The sequence below is a fragment of the Cricetulus griseus genome, chromosome 2 (genome assembly GCF_003668045.3).
Source record: "Cricetulus griseus strain 17A/GY chromosome 2, alternate assembly CriGri-PICRH-1.0, whole genome shotgun sequence".
NCBI classification, from domain to species: Eukaryota; Metazoa; Chordata; class Mammalia; order Rodentia; family Cricetidae; genus Cricetulus; species Cricetulus griseus.
Window position 1 is genome coordinate 257325643 of NC_048595.1, and position 17329 is coordinate 257342971.

General features: G+C 38.2%; 1 protein-coding gene across 1 annotated transcript; it reads right to left on the reverse strand.

Annotated features, from left to right (window-relative positions):
- Positions 1 to 51: 51 nt before the first annotated feature.
- Positions 52 to 15960, reverse strand: LOC100772585 (amine sulfotransferase-like). Its single transcript, XM_027402079.2, is given in 7 exon segments — positions 52 to 68; positions 2071 to 2116; positions 2118 to 2255; positions 11593 to 11687; positions 12803 to 12929; positions 14203 to 14411; positions 15819 to 15960. Coding segments are annotated over 7 exon segments (774 nt in total).
- Between the last annotated feature and the right edge of the window lie 1369 nt (positions 15961 to 17329).

Consider the following 17329-nt stretch of genomic DNA (forward strand, 5'->3'; position numbering starts at 1 on the left):
AGCAGCAATGGCTCCCCTGGAGCTCAGCTCCAATGAACACACCTGCTGCACCTAAGACTCAGGGAGCACTGTGGAAGGGGGGCAGGAAGATTTTAAGAGTAATATTGTGCCTCTCAGAAATGACAAAGAGGGTATGTTCATGATGTATCAACAACATGACTGCCTAAGCAAGACCTGAACAATGATAAGATCAATAGACAGGCTAAGAAGAAAAGTGGAATTTCACAGGGTCCTACCCCTAGACCAACAGTCAACTAATGACAGCCTAGAGAAGCAGGATTAGCTCCTTGAAGGGATGAACCACCTAAATGGTGACTCAGTATGGTGGTTCAGGTTAGCCCTGAATCTACATACACACAACCCATACTAAAAGGACTCAGCAGGTTGTATTTATAGATATGTGTATTTATATATGGAACAAGAAGAAACAAAGTAAAGCCATTGGTTTGAGAATGGGGTGCATGGGAGATCTTGGAGTGAGGGAATATGTAGAGTTTTGGAAGAAGAGAAAAGGAAAGAAGTGATATATTATTTTAGTCAAAATTTGTAATAAAAAAAATGAAGAGCCATGTGAGGTTCAGAAAAAAAAATTGACTGCCTAGTGCCCTAATTGGGAGATTTTTAAAAATTAAATTGTTATTTGCTCACATATAAATACATGATATGTAACACACACACACACACACACACACACACACACACACACACACACACACACACCATTCAATTCAACATTGTAAATTACTCCACTGTCGGTGAAAATGATACCCAAAGACTTTCAGTTAATGATGTTTAGGTCTCAGAGGTCACCAGAGCTGACAGCATTGCGATTTTACAAGCTAAACATTTTCAGCCATCATTACATTCTTTTAAAATGGAAACAATAACATGACATTTTCTACTAGTCCATGTGACTGTACAAACAATATTCTTTGCATTTGGAATATACAGCAAACTAATACTGGTATGAGAATTGTCTAGTTGGAGAATAGAATTTAATGGACATTAAGTGGGAGAAGAGAAAAGAGAAAGATTTTTTTAATTATTAAAAGCTACAGCAATTTCAATAAAACATTTAAAAAGTATTTATAACCCAATATCCATCATCATAACAGTAAGTGATACATAACGTAAGATAATCAAAATATGTACCAAGTTATGCTTTGGAATGTCACATTAGATGACTTACTGAATTAAAAATTTGAGTTTTGAGTTTCAAGAGTATCACTTAGAAGAGGTCATTCTTTCTTAACAACTGTTGACACACAATTAGGTCAAAATGCCAGTATAGGGTTGTTCATGCCTGTGTTCCCACCACCAGGGAGGCAGAGGCAGGACTAAGGGACAGAGGTAAACCTCAGTTACACATAGCAAGTTCAAAACCAGCCTGAGTCACATGAATGAGACCATGTCTTAAAAATGAAAATAAAATCTCAATTGTTGATACATAACTCAATTAGAGAATATAGGGTACAACATGACTGTAAATATTATGATAAAGGAAAATGACACATGAAGACAGAGCAAACATACAGTATGCTCTCTCTCTCTTTTTTATAATATCCTGAATGAAATAGAAGTAAAATTAAAATTCTCCTGGACTAACCAAGGCAGTTGCCTCAAGTCTATCCCCAGTACTTATAAGCAAGAGGCAGGAGGAAATCAAGTTCTAGCCCATCCTGAGCTACACAGTGTCTGGGATGCCAGCCTGACCCAAGTAGCATGACTTTCTTTCAAAATAAAATAAAATAACATGGTTGTCTCTTCTAAAATATCCATATCCTAGAACAAAACTACTGACATGTCTTAAAAGATTGAGTCATATGAGCTATGAGGAAGAAGAGCTACACGTATTACATAACAAAAGACTATCATGTTTGTTACCAAAATACTACTAAATTTCCTGGGAAACTTTTATTTCACTGTCCATTAAGATTTTTTTAACCTTCTCCAGTTTCCTAATGTCTTATCACCAGGAGAAACTCATGGGAAGCACAGTCCTATTGCTCCAGGGGAAGAGACTCTGGGGAAGTCTCAGTACTTTGATTTCTACAAACCAATGAGCCTCACCTTTGCACAGGAAAGAGCCATTGTTTCTTGTCCCACATTCATTTTTTTATAACATTATTGTAATTTGCTCATGGGTCAGATTTCATGTTCTGAAATGTAGCTTGTCTCACCACAGCATCCACATTGTTTTCACTCAGTCCTTTCTCCAGAAAACTACAGATTTTAAGCACTGAGCTTCTAAGGTCCTGAAAAAGTCATGAGTGAGAAATTGTTGACCTTATAATGGAGGTGTGAGTTACAGCCCAACATGTGACATGAACATGTAGGATCCCTTTCTGGAATATAAGGATGGCTCAACATAAGCAAATTAGTGAATGAGGATTATCTCAGGAATAGGAAGAAAACAAATTAATATGATTATTTCTATTGATATAGAAGAAAACTTTCAATAAACACAACAAACAGGAGTAGAAGGGAAGTACTTCAAACACAAAGGGCTGCATATAAAATACTTACACAGAAAATCATACTTGATAGAGAAACATAAAGACTTTCAGGTGCTGTTGGGAGTAATTCAAACTTTCCTATCTCTTATTTGCTCCAACACTGGAAATAAAAAAAAAGAGTAGAACCATTGGTAGATAACAGGAAAAGAGGAATGTGAACTGGAAGCATGCAAAGCATGTCACATGGTTTTTAATGTAGAAAAATGCTAACAAAAATAATGATGACATTTTAGAATGGCATAGAGTAAAAAAATCAAAGCCATACAGATATCATGTGGATTTCTATACAGTAATAAGAAAACTGCATCAACATTGCAAATATTGATGCATTATCTTAGCATTAAAGTTAACAAAAACAGTGATGTGGTAGAATATTATTTTAAGGAGTGTTATTTTTGTTTATGCTACATTTGAAGCTGTGATTCTTTGCCTGTCTAAAACACCTGCTCTACTCTAATAAAGAGTAGAGCAGCCAATAGCAAGTCAGGAGCAAGGATAGGTGGGGCTGGCAGGCAGAGAATATCAATAGAAGGAGAAATGAGGAAAGAAAAAAGCAGCAAGAGAACATGGAGAGGAGGATGTCAGGGGCAAGCCACAGAGTGAGAAGGAAAGTAAGATATATAGAAATAAGAAAGATAAAAGTCCAAAAAGAAAAAGTAATTGGGGTAACTTAAGTAAGGCTGGCAAGAAATAAGTCAAGCTAAGGCCAGGCCTTCATAACAAAGAAGCCTTTGTGTATTTATTTGGGAGCTGGGTGGCAGGCCCCCAAAGAACCAAAAAGAGTAAAAGAGAAAAGACAACACAACACAACACAGACTAGCCTAATGAAACTATCCAGGCATTACTGAAAGAAATACAAGAAAATACATACACAAATGTCTAACATAAAAGAATTGTAAAACAGTACTTTTAAGATAACATCCAAGACAATCTATACTCTATACTCAGTAAAATTTTTCTTAAGATCTCAATTTTAAAAGTATAGAAAAACCCATCTCATAGTTTATTTGAAAAGATGCTAAGTGGGTACATAACCTGGAAAGGAGAAGTGAAAATCACAGTATTCATACTTTTGAATTTTGAAAGTAAAAAAAAAAAAAATGTGACTCAACATGCTATATTAGTTTCAACAGCAGAAGGATTGGGGCCAACAATGGTTCATGTCTTTGGAGAAAGGTAGATCTGAAGAGGTGAAGGCAACCAGCAGTGACTGAGGTGATTGGTCTGTTTGCTACCCAGGTCCATGGTGATGTTGAGGTCTGGGCTTCTGCCAAGGGCCATGTCTGGGTCCATATCCCTGCTACAGCTGTAGTTTGTATTGATGTCCATGGTTCCTGTTACCACTAAAGGCCTAGAGGATAGGGCTGCACAGAGTGGGCCACTTTCCTCACTAATCGCAACACTACAGAGTTCTGGGCCAGCCCTGTGCAGGCTGCAGCACTTGGTAGAGTGGGTCCTGCACCTTGCCTGGGCAGAACCATAGAGCTGATCCTGTTGGCAGAGCTAGAGGTGAATTGGACCCGAGGACATAAGAGTGGGAGAGCTGGTCCTGCTCCTCTTGTTTGCGACGTGGTGGCATGGGTGGGGGAAAGAATCCTACCCCTTATCATCTGTGGCAAGTGGGAAAGCTTGCCCTGAGGGAGAGAATGGGAGAACTGGTCCTGCCCCTCACCAACTGTAGCACTTGGGAGAGCAAGCACTGTACATTGGCTGGGCAACACAGTAGAGCTGACCCTTTAGGCAGGGGTGCAGGTGAACCAGCCCTACAGGCAAGAGAGTAGGAGAACTGGCCCTGCTCCCTTTGTTGGCAACGTGGTGGTGAAAACTAGGAAAAGGCACTCTGCCCTTCACCCCTCGGCGCCTGTGGCAGACAAGAGAGCTGATCCAGTCCCTCACCAGCTTCAGCACTTGGGAGAGCAGGCCCTGAACCTCCCCTAGCAACACAGTAAAGCTGCCCCTGTTGATGGTGGCATGGGTGAGCTCGTCCCAATAACGTAAGCATGGGAGATATAGCCCCATCCTTCATCTTCCATACTGTAGTGTGGTGAAGATGAGAGTTCCTCCCATTCCTTGTTGCCTGTGGAAGGTGGAAGAGCTGGCCTTCAGGTCATGAGAGAAGATGAGCTGGCGGTGCCTCTCACCAGTGTCAGCACTAAGAAGAGCTGCCCCTCCACCTCACCTGGGCAACTCAGCTCTAGTAATGCAGGTGTGGGTGAGCTGGACTGAGGTTGTGAGAGCAAGAGAAATGGCCCTGCCCCTTGAGGCTTGCTGCAGAGGATGAGCTGGCTAGGGCAGTGCTGGACAGCTCATCCTGGTGATGAGGATGAGGAAGAGTGGGGAGCTGACTTCCCTGGTTCTGACCACCCAGGCTCAGAACCAGGCCTGAGTTGGCCCACCCCAATATCCACCCATCTATGATCTGCTGGAGCACGTGAAGGGGTGGGTCCTGCAGGACCTCCATGACGGACAACAGGATATCAAAGAGGAGTCCCAGTGGGGGCCCAGTATAGATAGTGTAGCAGTAAGCAGAGGTTTCAAACTAGATCAATGACTCCTTACAATGAACACTTGCAAATGAAGCCGGTGCACTGAAGGGTGTACTGTGGGACTCCCTGTGTCCCACTACAGCTTCCATGATGAGATTTTTGGTTTTTAGTTTTTTTTATTCTTTCTTTTAAATTTCATTTTAGTTCATCTGGGTGCCAGGGGTTGGTGTTGTAAGGCAGAGGGCAGATACCAAGGGACAGGGAGATAGATGGGATTTAAATTCATGATGTGAAAACCACAAAGAAAAAATTATAAGTTAAATTCACAGACACACACACACACACACACACACACAAAAAAAAAAAAAAAAAAAACTGAAATGAAACTATTGCATGACCCAGCACATTCTAAGCCAGTACAATGTATAGATACTTGTGTATCCATTTTTATTGCAATTATATGTGTGTGCATGCATACATCTGTGTCTGGGCACACAAATGCATGTTTATAGGTTTATGTACAAGTAACCAGTTCTCTCCTTCCACAACGTGGGTCCCAAGGATCAAGCTCAAGTTGTCAAACAAGAGCCTTTACCAACTGAGCTATCTCTTTGATCCTATGTATCCATGTGTATAGATTCACTTTGCATGATATCCAGGAAATAAAGCCATCCAAGGAGTCCATAGATGACTACATAAAGAAAAATGTGGTACACAAGGGATTTGGTACAGCTGTAAGAAATAATTGCAGCAGGGCACTCATAAGATAATGGATAGAACTGGACATCAAGATGCTAGGGCAAGACAGATAGTGTGAATTTTCTTTTCCATGTGGAAACTGTACATTAAATTATACACATGTGTAAGTATATCTACATTTCTATGTGTGTGTTTGATCACAACATTAGACAGGAGATCATGAGAGAGGATTCCAAAGAGTGAGAAATAAACAAGAAACAGGGGAAGGAGACCTTCTGGAGAAAGACATGGAACCACCTAGAGCAAGGTGATGGCATAGGGACAGAAGGAAAAGGAAGAGAACCAATGAGAAAACAGAATTATGTAAGCAAAAATGTTTTGCCTGCCAACCTAAGGAATTAGTGAAAAACAGATTTGAGAAAAGGAAAGAAGTAAATAGAAGAAAACTGATTTCATTTGAAATGAAGCATGGTGGACAAGAAATGGAGGAAAACAGCAGTTTGCAGGCCTTGAGATGAGAGAGTGAGGAATTGCAATGCAATAGATAAATGGCAAGAAGACAGTTTGGGATACAGATGGGAGTGGAATTGCAAGTCAAGGTACCCAGACCTGTGCACTTAATATAACTAGAATGTTATCTTATGCATATTTTATCCTAAGACTGCAATGTAGAAAACAAGTTGACCATGAATAAGAGGTGCAGTGTTAATTCATAGGAACGTGAGATTCATTTGCTTTGAGACATTATATTTTTCATGAGGAGAAGAATGCATAGGTTTCCTCTCTGAGTATATAAGGAAGTACCAATTCATAGGAACTTAAATGCTTTTCATGAATAAAGAACTAGTAAGTTTTAGAGGGTTTGATCCATGACACAGCTGAGCTGGCATGTTGGGAACAAAGGAAGGGTTTTCTAAGCTTGCTGCTGTGGTAAGTCTTTCTTCATAAGAGATTATGTGAAAAGAATTTGTGTGTTGCATACAAGAACTACATCATCGTTATTAACTTACTTCTACACAGAATTTTGTATTGTGTGATAGGCACGAAGTGATATGAAAAGTAAGACATTGTGACCAAGAAGAAATGGAAGAAACAATGATAGAAATACAGCTATAGATGTTACAAATACTGAAGTTATCTGAAAAGTTTTAACATAACTCTGGCTATTACATTCAAAGAGATGAAAGGCAAATTTTTAAGAAGTCTTAAAATGTGTTTTTCTGGCACAAAATGTAGCTTAGTAGGTGAATATTTGTATGGCATGCATGTGGCTCTGGTTTTAATCACCAGCATGGAAACAAACCAACAACCGAAAACAAGATGTTCCGGACAATGTGCCAGATTAGATATAGTGTGCATTAAGAGCATTCAGTATGGAAAACAGCATGGACCTGACATAATTAAAAACAGGCCCACCACATGATCCAGTGACCTCACTCCTAGTTATATATACGATGAAAATAAAGCCAGCATTACAAATCCTTACAGGCATCCTATGTTACTGCACTCTTCTCTCCAGTCAAGACACTGAATTCGCCAAAATGCCCATCAACATATCAAAGAATAAAAATGCATTAAATATAAACAAGATAGAATATCATTTAAACACAAATGAAAATAAAAAATGTTTTACTGGAAATAGATGGACCATAAAATATCAGATTAAGTGAAATCAGCCAGTACAGAGAAATAGATATTGTTGCAGGATATTTGATCACAATGTATGAAAATGTGTTTCTGTCCTTCCTTACCTGCTTAGGGCTCCTTCTAATTGGTTTAATAAAGAGCTGAATGAGCATAGATAGGCAGGAGAGGATAGGTTGGACTTCCAGAGGGTAAGAGGAACTCTGGGGAAGAATCAGAGATGGAGATTTGCCAGCAAGACATTGAGGGAAGTCTAACCTACAGTATGGAGGAGAGGTAATGAGCCATGTAGGAGAAAGTAGATTAATATAATCATGTTAATTTAAGTTATAAGAGCTAGTTGGAAACAAGCCTAAGCTAAGGCCAAGCTTTGATAATTAATAAAAAAAAATCTCTTTGTTGTTATTATGTAGCTGGCAGTCCAAAGAAAGGCATGCAACATGGAGGCACATATGTACAAACACAGGGCCTGAGAAAACTGAACCTAGCAACTACAGTCTCTCCACAGCATACAGAGCCCTGGCTCTTTTAACAGGCCCTGCTGTGCAACCAAGCACTTAAACAGTTAAACATGCTGCTCAGAGAGAGAAATGCCTGCCACAGTGTACTGTTAGCAACTTCCGGGGAGCGGGGGCTGGCATTAAACAGGTTGCTGCCTACTGGCTTGAGCCTTGGTTCCCAGGGACCCAAGTCTGGAGGAGCCAGCCTCCAGTGCATGAGCTAAGCAGAGCTGCAAATGGAGCCTACAGATGCACAGAAGGGTTTTGCAACATTTTTCTGGGAACCATGGTGCACAGATGCTACAGTCTCTGGAGTATTTGTGAATGCTCTCTGCCTGCAACCATCCCTTCCTGTCTGGTTGGTTGCAGTAGGCAGTCTGGCCCTTTAAGATTTGTGGCATGCAGTCAAAGAACACTGCAGGCACACAGAAAATCTAGGTCCAGACCAAGAAACCCCCTGAATAGGTACAGCATACATGAAAATATTCTTAGGTGCAAAAGAAAGAGAAGAAAATAGGCATAAAGATTTATGAAAAGTAGATTAAAATAATAAAGTCTTTAATGAGAAAGTAAAGTTATATAAAAAGTAAGCCACATAAGATGGGAAATACTATAACACAGGGGGTTTGGACTCTATATAATGATTTATTAATTTAAAAAAATTTTAAATGCTAATAAACAAAAAACAAAAGCTGCTAAAAGGCATTGGATTGTGCAAAAAACTGCTGAAATAAACCAGCCTATATATTTTAAGAACGTCTTAACTTCAGAATGGAAGTGAGGAAATGTGTTGGGGGAGGGGTTATGCCTTTGTTTTCACAGGAAATAGGATTTGTTTTCACAGGAGTTATAGATCCCTTCAAAACTGATAAAGACCAGATTTGACCAGGGGAGACCTCCTGAAAATCTTGGCTACAGACATGAAGAAAAAGTACAAGGCAGGTGACATAAGTACTGATCCCTCTACATAGGAACAGCTCTGAGACTGGACGAGTCAAGTTAAATCTTGACTGCAGAGTCCTTATGACCATTTGGTTATGCAGTTTAAACAGACTTATAGAGTTGACAGATGTCTTTTACCTGCTCAAAAATAAAGCAGAGAATCATTCTTAGCTGACTTGTGCACACTGCATATTCCATATTTGTGCTAATGCAAATACATTATCTTTGAAAGCTTGGATATTTTAAGAACAAAAGGACCAGACACAAATGAATACAAGTCCTCCAGGTAATCCAGCCTCAGAGAATGCCTCCATTGAAGTTTCCTCAAAAATCTGCATCCAGAACAACTTCAAAGCTGCTAGCTGGGATGGTACAGCCTCACAGACTACCCTAGCCAGGGCTTCAGTTAAGCCCTGCACTTTTTTTCACACAGAGACTGAACAATAAATAATACAGCTAGCTCTCCCATGACTTGACCATTATCCAGTTTTCTCAGAGTCCCCTAAACATGCCTCCCCCACAGACATTAGGAAGTAATTTTAAGAACATGCTGCCCACATTGCAGAGAGGGATGGTGGCGGGTTTTGCTCATTTAGTGGATTATGGATGTTTGTCATTGTTTAGAGGGGTTAGTTGCAAATTGTTTTTCTCATGGTCAGAGAAGAAACTAAACAAAGAAGGTTGGATTAAGGAATTTCTTTCTTTTTCTTTTTTTATCATTTTTTCCCTCATATCTAGTGAAAAAGGGGGGATATATAGCAATGATTGTATAAAAGGATAAAAGAATTATTGAATCTACTATAAAGCAACTACTATTCTCAAATATTTAACATTGTTACAGATTTTTGTGTATGGATGCAAACTTAAGGTTATTTTTGTTACAACATACTGTATATATGTTTCTACTCTTATTTAAGGTATTGCATTTACGCAACTCATTTAAAAATGTAAAGTCCAGTCCTTGAAACCTACTATTACACACTGTTTAGCATAATTAAAAAACACAGGTTAGTACTTAGTCACAGACAGCAATCAAACTTATAATCATGTTAGGTATGTTTTCAAGGTTAAACAGGGATGTATTTTAGATAGATAGGTGGTCTTCAAACACTTCAGAGACCTACAGAATATGACATTTAAGATGTTTTAATAACATGGCAATGAGATATGTCTGCTCTTGGCAGCACCAATCTACGTCAAAGAAGATGATGGGCATCAGAATATGACCATATAGAGTTTGCTTAAATGTGGCAATTCTAGCCACCAGGAAAGAAACTGACCTTGCCTTGCCTACTGACAGTATGCTGTCCAAAGTGAACAAGAAGAACACAAAGGAAGTCAACTGCTGAACTTTTCCAAGAAAAGGTAAGCCAGTCTTTCAAAATTTCTGCTTTACAGAAAAGTCTGTCAGATATTCTAGGCCTGTAGGCTGAAGATATATGCCCCAACATTGTATAAGAACTTTGGGTGACTGTCTAGGAAGCCAGCAGTCTCTGTCATTTCTATAGTTTTGGAATTTTTTTGCTCTGCACTTCCTGTTTACTCAGGTAATATTTTATCCTTCTTGGGCGTCTGATGGGGTTTGAAATCTAGAAGTTATACCAATTTCTTTTTTACTGAATGCAGAAAAGAAACTCACAAAAGAGATGTAAAGTTTATAAAGGTTGAGAGACATAAAAGCTTATGTTGTTTACCTAAGAAATTGTTTTAAGGTCTAAAAGATATTTTTAGAATGGTCATGCAAATTATGATAGAAAATGGTTTAAGTATAAAACTTTGAACTCACCATATAGAATAGATAATATAGTACTTTCTCCAACATTGCCAAATAAAAATGGATTGGAAATTGCAAATATATTTTTTACCTGTTAATTTTTCTTATTGAAATAGTTTTACTGTGTTAGAGTTTGAACTTTTCCTTTTTATTTAGACACAAGAGGGGAAGTATTGTGAAGCATTTGATCACACTGCATGAACATGTATCTCTGTCTTTCCTTGCCTGCCTAAGGCATCTTCTGATTAGTTTAATAAGTAGCTGTATGGCCAAAGACTAAGCAGTAGAGAGAATATATTGGACTTTTGGGGAGAGAGAGAGGAACTCAGAGGGAGAATCAGAGAATCAGACATTCAACTGTGAGTCATTGAGAAAGTCAGATATACAGTATGGAAGAGAGGTAATGACCAATGTGGCAAAACATGGATTAATATAAACGGGTTAATTCAAATGATAAGAACTACTTGGGAACAAGCCTAAACTAAGGTCAAGCTTTCATAATTAATGAGAAATCTCCATGTCATTATTTAGGATCTGGTAGCCCAAAGAAAGACTAACTACAATATATCACATCTCTCTCCTGTGTAGAAAACAAAGCAGAAAAAAAACCCACCTGTCATTCTGAAAGTTGCACTATGAAATTGGGAATAGTCCTGACCAAAGAAAGTATGAGAGTGTAACAGAGTGATTGGATAAGACCAATGCATGCTGTGTTTGTAGATAGCAATACCACATTGAAACTACTAATACAAATAATTAAGGAGAGTTGATAATCTCTTAAAAAGACATGTCTACCCCGAATACCTCAGGTTGTCTGTATTGACACAGGTGGTTACACAAGAAGGAAGTCCAAGAGAGGACCACAGAGAGAAGAGAGCCCTGAGGCAGAACAGTCAACAAAGGAGAGGCTGGATGTCAGGAGCCTCCTTCAACACGAAGCCCAAGGAAGAGTGAGTTATGAGGACAACTGGGAGTGTGTGGATTAAACTCAGAGATGAGAAATAATTTTCAAAACAACTTTCTCATCTTACCTTCTTCATATCTTCATAGCTCAGGAACATTATGTTGAAGTCATGTCTGTGTTCATACCAGCCTCTAATGTGATCAAACCAACTGCTTCCTGCAACTGAAGAGAAAATAACTGAGTAACGAAGTCAAGGCACTATACTTTCTGAAGATCAAAACCTATTCTTACTTAAGTAATATCCAGAAATAAAAATGAAGCCCCTACAATTGGATGTCTACCTGACTATTTTAAAGGAGTTATTTGACTTTAACAGAGACACAAAGTTCATACCTGCCTACCTATTTAGGGACATAGCAAGGCAGACATTAAGAATTTTGAGGGTCAGGGGCTGGAGAGACTGATCAGTGGTTAAAAAACTGGCTGCTCTTGCTGAGGGCCTCAATATGGTTTTCTGCAGCCACATGGTGGATCAGAAACCATCTGTAACTTCAGTTCCAGGCAATCTAATGCCCTCTTCTGACTTCTGGCATCACTGCACATATGTATTACACATACACACATACAGGCAAAACACTCATAAAACAAAAGAAATCAATCTAAAGAATGTCAAGTGTCTGAATTTAAAGATATCTTTAAGGGAAGTTCCAATTTCTCTTCTACTTGAAGGCATATGTCTCTATTTTTCCTATCTTATCAGACCACTGAGACAGCAGTGTTTCCTTGCTACAATGAAACAGAACCTGAATACAGTGTTAGAAATGTATGAGATCCTGATTCCATACTCCACAAGCCTCTTTTAATTAATCAATTCTCAATGGTGGAATGAAGGACTCCACAATTTCTCTATAAGTTTGTGCCATGCAGAACATACATTCACTCTCAAATTTAGCCATATGACTCTTCCTATGTCATTGGCTAGAAAGAATGGAAAAAATATTTGTAAATCTCATGGTCTAGCCAAAGTACTTCCTAAATAATACAGCACTGTAAGTTGACAACCCTCAAATCGTCCTGAAAATGACAGGATAGACACTGTGTGTCAGGTTAAGTTGGTTGAAATTACTATTGCTCTTTATATGCATCCCTTTACCTGATCCATTTCTTGGATATATATTCCCTACTTTGATATGGCTTAAATATCATAAATTACTATTGCTCTTTATATGCATCCCTTTACCTAATCCATTTCTTGGATACATATGCCCTACTTTGATATGGCTTAAATATCATATTACTTTATTTTTTTAAAAGTGAGTGGGAAAAAATGTAGTTACCATTTCCATCTAGAAATTTTTCCAGATAATGTTCGATGGTTTCTGTAGCTTCTAAGAAAACCACCCAATTTGAAAAATGAAAAAATGAGACCAAAACATCTTTGGGATTTCTGTAAACATAAAGAGTCTGCAGAAAAAAAACACAAAGTTGCTCTAGTAATCATTCATTATTCTAATGGTGGGAGTGCAAACTTGTAGAGCCACTTTGGAGATCAATATCACAATTTCTCAGAAAACTAGGACTTAATCTACCTCAAGACCCAGCTATACCAATCTTTGGCATATACCTAAAGGATGCTCAATCATACAACAAGGACTCTTGCTCAACTATGTTCATAGCAGCATTATTCATAATAGCTAGAACCTGGAAACAACCCAGATATCCCTCAACCAAAGAACAAATTAAAAATATATGATACATTTACCCAAGGGAGTATTACATCATGAAATTTTCAGGCAAATGGGTGGAACTCAAAAAAAATCATTTTGAGTTGAGGTAATCCAGTCCCAGAAAGACAAACATGGAATGTACTCACACATTAAGGCAAAATAAATGTATTCCTAGTCTTCAAACCAGGGAATATTTCTTAAACAAGGTCCTGTTGTTGTAATAGCTTTTTGTTTGATTTTTGAGAAAGAACTTAAAGCTGAGTGACTAGGGATGGAGAGAGGATCTGGAAGTACTTGGAGGAGGGGAAGAATACAATCAAAATATACTTAAAATAATATTGGAGTAACATATAATGAAAAAGAAAATTTAAATAAAAGAATTTATATTTTAAAAGTCAATATGTTTGATGATACTAAAATTAAGAATGTGACTAATCAAATTAAACCACAAAGGTATACAAAGTTCCAAATCATAAGAAAGACCACATGTGTAAGTAGATTAGTATCCAGAAGTAAAAGAATTCAAATCAATAGGGAAATTATACTAAAATCATAATAGTGAGAAGCTGGACTGGTGGTAGAGCCCATTCACAGAATCAGACCTGGTTATGTCAATAAACATCAAACATGCCTAATCTCATTATTGAGTATACACATACAAATTAAGACCAGTGTGAGAAATTATTCAATAGTTGCCACATTGGCAAACATTGAAGTCAGATGTGTCAAGTTACTAGAGGAGAAATAAGAATTGGTCCCTTGCTGGTTTCAGCAGTAACTGATATCCACTTTCTTCAGAAATAGTTGACTTCCTCTATAACTTGACTACCCTGGTATTTGTGACTCTGCAGTTCTATTCACAGATGAGGATTCTAGGGAAGCTGGTGGAAAAGCCCAGGAGACATACTCAAGAAGGCTCAGAGAGGTGTGCCATCATCACACAAAGACTGAGGTAATTTCATCATTCAATACTTAATTATTTTATCTGTTCAAAAAGCTCTATGACATACTTTAGTCTTTTTCTTCTTGAGACCATTTGGTACTAAGTAATATGGAAGGTGGGAAGCAAGGATTCGAGGTGATGGCATTTTGGCAAAGTATATATTTTGAATATTGTGCTCAAAGAATGGTGTTATGTTGGAAAGGCGGATGTTTCCAGTCATGTTCCAGTAGTCCTCAAAACAAATCAAGGTGAGGATCTGCTGAGTCCAAAAGGTACCTGTAAAAATATCTAACAATCCTGTTTTCAATCCTGAGGTAGGTTTAAGTAATAAATATCTATGGCAATACCATCTATCTTAAGCCATTGTGCTTTAAAAAATATTCCATGTATGCCAATGAGCCAGTGTAGTTTTTTGTTTGATTTTTATCTTTATTTAGCAATAGTGTTAGGAAAGATAAAACCAGGGCTCTGAGTCCCTTTTTAATTGTATGTGTGTTTTGTTCTGATCTCTTGATAATGATTGTTGAAATTATTCCTAATCTCTGTATCTCTATGTTCCATGGGAAGTCTTTTTGTAATATTTTAAACTCATTATTGACAGATACTATTTTTAGTTATGAATGGGTACACTCTTACTATATCACACATATACACACTGTTCTAAAATCACATCTGGAAGACTAGCATTTACCTCTTATTACCTCTTTTTCTGTTTAAAGCCTTATGGATCATTTCTTCTTGATCTGGTGTCAGTGAGTGTGAGAGCTATGTATGTGTGTATGTGTGTGTGTGTATGTGTGTGTGCTATGCGTGTGTGTGTGTTTTACATGTGTGTATGAGAGGGAGATTTGTGCATGTATATGCTCATATGTTAGTGCAGGGCAGTGTATATGTAGTTGTCAGAGTACGATTGCCTTCAAGCTTGGTTGAGATATGTTCATTTTCTAAGTATGTAGTCCAGCTACCTCATGAACATCTGGGGATTCTCCTGCCTCTGCCTCCCACCTCCCACAGGAAGGTCAAAAATACAGATGAACATTGTTATATCTGGACAACATGTGTTTAAATGATCCCACTTCTGGTCCTCAGGCTTGCAAGGCCAAGCCATACACTTTGTACTATGAGTGATGACTTCTGCCTTGAAAAGACTTTTATGGTCAAACCATGTACAATCCCATTGTCTGTAGTATTCGTCAACAACCCCACATAAACTAACTTTTAAAATGCTATGGTTTGTGTGCATGCTTCTTAAACTCTGTTATTAGACCTCTGTTATTAAACTCTGTTATTAGTTCCTGTGAAATACTTTTTAAAGTAAATATATGTGGTGGAAAATTCATCTGAAATTTATGAAGCATTTGCATTCAGAAAACAATATTTCAGACTGTGTCATCTCTGTCCAACAGACTAAACAGGCCACTGAGGAGAGAGTGTCTGCTCATGTCTCTGCCTTGCACATAACATTATCGTAACATTCATATATGCCAACAAGGTGTCCAGTATATATGCTGGCGGTTGCCTTCTATCCTACAGATTGGAGTTTCATTTAGATTTTATCTGGTCATCAATTGTTATGTTAATGTGGGTTTGCTTCTGGTGGTGAGTAGACAGAAGCCATATTTGCACACATAATATGAAACCAAAGAAGACATGAACAGCACAAGGCCCCCTCCTGACACTTACCAGATTTTGGATATGTGATTATGAAGATGTCATCATCTCTAATTTCAAAATCTTCCATCTTTTCTAACTCCTTGGTGTTCACAATATGTTTCTCAAAATTATATCCTTTAAAGTTAAGCAAATAGTCATTTGTATTGTCCATAATTATTCACCTAGATGTAAAAACATAGAAATTGTTTTGTGTTAAGTATTACACAATACAAATAATATTCGTGGAGAGGTCAAATACATGCCAACTGCCATTTAAGTACCCTATGTGCATAAATGTTTACTCTGAAAAACAAGCCACATAGATTATGTTATCTAAATTTCATGATACTTTAATGATGCTATAGTTTTTAAATAACCTTATTAAATATGAGGAAATGAAGAGTAAAAAGTTAAGTACATTTTACTGTAATTCCATGTAGATTATCCAGGTTATCACAATTCTAGACACACAGATGAAAAAATGGGGCTACAGAGATGTCAACCAAATTATCCAAGGTTGCCCAGCTAGCCACCCTCAGAGGATTTCATAACAATAATATGGACACAGACTCCATGCATAGAATCTAGACTGTTTTGTATTTTTATTACCTGAATGCTTTTATTATTACAAAAATGAAAATCTCTATAGGGTGTGCTTCCAATATTTCATTTATAGTTTGACTTAGTGGTGATGCCCAGCCCTCTTGCTCGCTCAGCAGCTACATGGTATCTCCCTGATGACTCCTCTCTGTCTTCTTCTTCCCAGCTTCCTCCTAGTCTGGTAGTCTTGCCCATACTTCCTGCCTGGGTACTGGTCAATAATCACTTATTCATTAACAAATAAGACAAACATATACTCAAAGCATGCAGAAGGACATCCCCCATCAACAAGATCAAAACAAATTCATTCCAGTTTTCTGTAAAACTAAAATTTGCCCATGTCTTCACCTACTGTCTGGAATTTGATATGTTCTATCCCTATATCCTAACCTCTACCTTTATTAGAAGAGATGTTCTGCTGAATAATTTTTACATGTTCTGCCAAGTTTCTATGTCACTAAAAATCCTTAGAAACCATGTGCACTTGCAGTTTTAGGGACTACATAAGCCCTACTTTTTCCTATGTTCAATGCTATATTCTCAACCTTCTTTCTAGGGATATAATCCCATCTGACCAAAACTAAACTCACATAATTTGACTAAAAGAATTTTGGCAAATGCCCACCAGCTGCAAGCAGGTGAGTGAACTGCCTCCAGGCTGTTCCCCTATTCCTGCCACCCACTGGACTCTGTCCCTCCAAGACACACTCTGTTGCCCAACACCATGAGCCTGACCATCCTCCCCATGGCCGGGCCTTGCCTGCAACCCCATAGTCACAGGTACAAACCATACTACTTGGAAGAACAGGCACTGGCACAAGCCACAACCGTTGGAAGAACAGATGAGTAAACACTGGTGTAAGATTGCATTCAACAACCAAAAGAGCAATATGGCACCACCAGAACCCAGTGATCCTAAAACAGCAAGACCTGAACATTCC